At 52.0% G+C, this 4,185-nt stretch overlaps 2 protein-coding genes across 2 annotated transcripts; one reads left to right on the top strand and one right to left on the bottom strand.

The window, feature by feature from the left end:
• Positions 1–235: 235 nt before the first annotated feature.
• EsH8_II_000926 (histone H4) lies at positions 236–671 on the bottom strand (the record flags this gene model as incomplete). Its single annotated transcript, XM_083264224.1, has 3 exons — positions 236–399; positions 457–594; positions 662–671. The coding sequence occupies 3 exons, from the start codon at positions 669–671 to the stop codon at positions 236–238; spliced, it is 312 nt and encodes a 103-aa protein (XP_083121546.1).
• Positions 672–2,507: 1,836 nt separating this feature from the next.
• Positions 2,508–3,037, top strand: EsH8_II_000925 (histone H3; the record flags this gene model as incomplete). Its single annotated transcript, XM_083264223.1, has 3 exons — positions 2,508–2,526; positions 2,586–2,779; positions 2,840–3,037. 3 exons carry the CDS (start codon positions 2,508–2,510, stop codon positions 3,035–3,037), a joined length of 411 nt encoding a protein of 136 aa, XP_083121545.1.
• Positions 3,038–4,185: the final 1,148 nt, after the last annotated feature.

The following is a 4,185-nucleotide window of genomic DNA, read 5'->3' as shown; positions in this document are numbered from 1 at the left end:
AAATTGACCAAAACGTGCTTCGGCGAGGGATTGAGTATGTCTCAAGCCAATCAACCCATCCATGTAGAACCCCGTTGTTTCCCGTATGATACAGTAGAACACCCAAAACCAGCCAAACCCATAGTCATTCGTGACAAAACACTCCACTCCCAAAGTCCGTTTGTGCCACCGCGTCGTGGGTGGATCGCGTCATGGCTCAAGAAAGATTCGTAACAGACATGCAAGAAAAACACGCTTAACCACCGAAACCGTAGAGGGTGCGGCCTTGGCGCTTCAGCGCATAGACAACATCCAAAGAGGTGACGGTCTTGCGCTTGGCGTGCTCGGTGTAGGTGACGGCGTCACGGATGACACCCTCGAGGAAGGACTTGAGAACACCACGGGTCTCCTCGTAGATCACTGGAAGAGGTGCACGTCAGCATGGGCCGTACACAAAAAGGAAGCGAAGACACTTACTGGCAGAGATACGCTTGACACCACCACGACGAGCGAGACGACGGATAGCAGGCTTGGTGATACCCTGAATGTTGTCACGCAAAATCTTGCGATGACGCTTGGCACCGCCCTTGCCGAGACCCTTGCCGCCCTTGCCGCCTGAAGAACCCAAGTCAGTATACCAGTACGGTGAAGACGAAATGCGGGGATAGGAATTGCCACTTACGTCCAGTCATTGTAATAGAGTGTGATGGAGATAGAAGATAAGGTTGGGGTGATGAGGCTCGTTGGAGGGTAGTGTGAGAGTGTTTGGGTAAGATAACGTGGGGCTGGATAATAGAGAAACACGATTAGAGACGCGCAGAGGGGGAAAGGCATTTATATCAAGTGGCCGTGGGCCAAGTGAGATTCGGGATCAGCCAGAAAAGCGGGCACGTACCTTGAGCTGGATCACCCTGTCGCGACGCGAGGCGAAAACACAAAAAAACAACAGAGCACCAGTACCATTTTCGGGAGGCACAGACCACCTAGTAGAGGGGCCAGTCTACGCAGCCAACCACAGGCCCTGTCCCCTTTTCCCCTGTTCCCTAAGGTAGTGTACAAGTGCATTACTGCTTTACCGTGCTCTTCCGGGTTTGTCTGAAATGCGAACGTTTCTTTACCCCTGTTCTCGCTTTCCCTCTAAGATAGCTTGGTGTGAAGCGGAAGCTCAGGCCTCGTGTGAGAATGGTCAATATCTAGGTAGCAGTAACTTAGAGCTATGAGGCCAACACCTTGACCTTAACACCCTACCCGTCGGCACGCCTCGTCAGCAGCAGTTCAACCGATGGACGTCTCACATTGTGCATGGGGAAGTTATCATCATATTAAGAAGGGGTGCGATGACATGTGCCCTGCTCGTGTGTCCGGCCGGGCACTGGATGCAGATGTGGATGCGGATCATGGAACATGGAACATGTAGCCCATAAAAAAAACACCAAAATACCGAGTCGAAAGCCAGGATTGTCCGTGCCGTCGCCTTGCCCCATTTGATCGTCTGCGAGTACTGCCTCTTGTCCGCATGTAGGCAATTAGGTACTCTGTGTGGGAATGTTCACGCGACGCGGTTCAAAGGCTCCGTCCCCACGGTCCGTCCACCCCGCTGTCGCGTAAGGTAAAGCGCGAGATGCTCTAGTCAATTCTGCGTCGCGTTTCTAACACACGGGTTTCATACCGAGGTTGAGTTATCCAAACTATATAGATGATTTGAGAGTACATAGTACGAGGACAATCAATGCATGCATGATACCTGGCAAAACTATCCTTCTGTGCCCACTGCGAAAGAGCCGTCACCATTACAGAGCATGGTTATTAATGTGCCGCAAAGGCGCCAAAAAAAAAGGGCAACAAGGACAAAAAGAGATAGAAGACTCTCAGATAAACGCAATAAAACCTATCAAAGTGACGTCCATGTGCAACCAGAGGTGCGACATCGCGACCGCGTTGAATACAGGCGACAGGCCATGGCAGTCTCAAGCCCCTCTCCGGCCGCGTCCGTTGCCACTGCGGAAAGCAGGCTCGTAGGGCAAGCCTGTAAAATCGAACGTGCCTGCCGCATCCCGCATTTCCCACAGACAGGGAAAGGTTAAGAGGGGGAGACGACTGCAGCGCGGAACGCTAGAATGCCTGTAGTGGGGTCAAAGATTAGGTACGTACCGCACTTGCCGGGTGCTTGGGATAGAAAGATGGGGTGGCGTCACAGATATTGCAAGATTTCCAGCCAATCAAAAATCAGCCATCCTTACGTTGACAACAAAGCGCAAAAACCCGCCTGCTGCGCCTGCCATTTTTCAAAGCAGTCGCGCCTGCAGAAACGGTATTTTTTCGAGCACCCGCACAGGCCACCTTCCTTTTGGCGCACAATCACTCCCCTCTGCAGCCAGCCCAGTTTCCTTCCTATTTATTTCCCTCCGCCCTCCACCCACTCTCCAACCTTCTCTTCTACATCCACTCACAACACATCCACACTCAACCAACAACCATCAAAACAACCAAACCCATCAAACTTCCATCACAACACAACATCAGTCGCAATGGCCCGCACCAAGCAGAGTAAGCATTTATCCATCCATCTCTCCCATGCATGCATTTTGCTAACCTTGCTTTTACAGCCGCCCGTAAGTCCACTGGTGGCAAGGCTCCCCGCAAGCAGCTCGCTTCCAAGGCTGCCCGCAAGAGCGCCCCCTCCACCGGAGGTGTCAAGAAGCCTCACCGCTACAAGCCTGGTACCGTCGCTCTCCGTGAGATCCGTCGCTACCAGAAGTCCACTGAGCTTCTGATCCGCAAGCTCCCCTTCCAGCGCCTGGTAAGCACACTTCCCCTCCTGACGCGTAATCACGCGCATCTACTAACGCGTTATCCCCAGGTTCGTGAGATCGCCCAGGACTTCAAGTCCGACCTCCGCTTCCAGTCCTCCGCCATCGGCGCCCTCCAGGAGTCTGTCGAGTCTTACCTCGTCTCTCTCTTCGAGGACACCAACCTCTGCGCCATCCACGCCAAGCGTGTTACCATCCAGTCCAAGGACATCCAGCTCGCCCGCCGCCTCCGCGGTGAGCGCAACTAAGTGACGCTGTCTTTTGGTTTTTCAATTTCATGGGTGGTCATGACTCGCGTTTGGGAATGCTTGACGATGGGACCGTCTTGGTTTTGGGGGTAATCTGGCGTTAACGATGCGTTACTATCACAACGCAATGGGTTGTACATTACTACACAGCAGCAAAGGATGGCTGCAAGGAATGCCAAACACATTATGATCTACGTCTCGCACTCGCTGTTCCATGTGATCTCATGACCAGGCTCGCACCCGCGTAATCCGACACCCGACGCAGATCGTCGCGAACTGTCGTACGCGCGCGTGTCGCGGAGCACTGACAAGGCGCATCGCGACAGACCGTCCCTGTTGTGGCGTTCGGCGATATACGGTCTCTGATTGTACACGACCTTAACAGCGTGCGTGAGGCGTGTGCCGCAACAACTGGTGACCAGGTCACAAAATTGCATCATTATGCTTCACAATCAACTATGCCTAACCTTGTGATGCATGTGTTTTATGCCTGCTGCCTAAATAACGTAAGGGGATTCCTACTTAGCTAGACAGCATTATCGTCGCTGAAACGGACAGAACCCTAGCTATAAAATTCTGTATATTTAATTGCACTTAATTTAGGTAGGCCGTCTATGCCTTGCATCGGATTGCTTTGTATGCTGAAGGTAAATATGAGAAGGCCACATAGGCGCTTCTGCGTGTAATGGCGCAATGGCTTACTTTGAATGTTTGACTCATCTTAACCTGTTGTTAGTTCACGCTGACTCAGTCTGTAATTTCTCGGCCACAGGCCCAAAACGAGTTTCACGTTGGTGCCGTACGGAAATACCACACCATCTCACAGTGACCACATACATCATCTAACAATTTTTCGATTTGAACGGGATTTGTTTCATCCGCCCTCCAAGGCTGCTGAGCTGATGCGCCATGCCTTCCTGTATCGTCAAGTGTTACCCATAAATGTCCGATAAGCCGGTCGAAGTACATCAATGAAGTTCGAGATGTACGCAGTAACCTCTTTATTGACAACCCATTCGTTATCTCAACCTCGCTGCGAACACTTGCCACGCCAACAAGGTGAAGTGTCTGCCACTAACACACTGGCATTGCTTGAATCTTAATCCCTGCGTGGCTGAGATACACATTGCTTCCAACAGCTGGCGCTA

This window comes from Colletotrichum jinshuiense, chromosome 2 (genome assembly GCF_051148585.1).
Source record: "Colletotrichum jinshuiense chromosome 2, complete sequence".
In the NCBI taxonomy this organism is placed as follows: Eukaryota; Fungi; Ascomycota; class Sordariomycetes; order Glomerellales; family Glomerellaceae; genus Colletotrichum; species Colletotrichum jinshuiense.
This window is presented reverse-complemented; position numbering and strand designations above follow the sequence as displayed.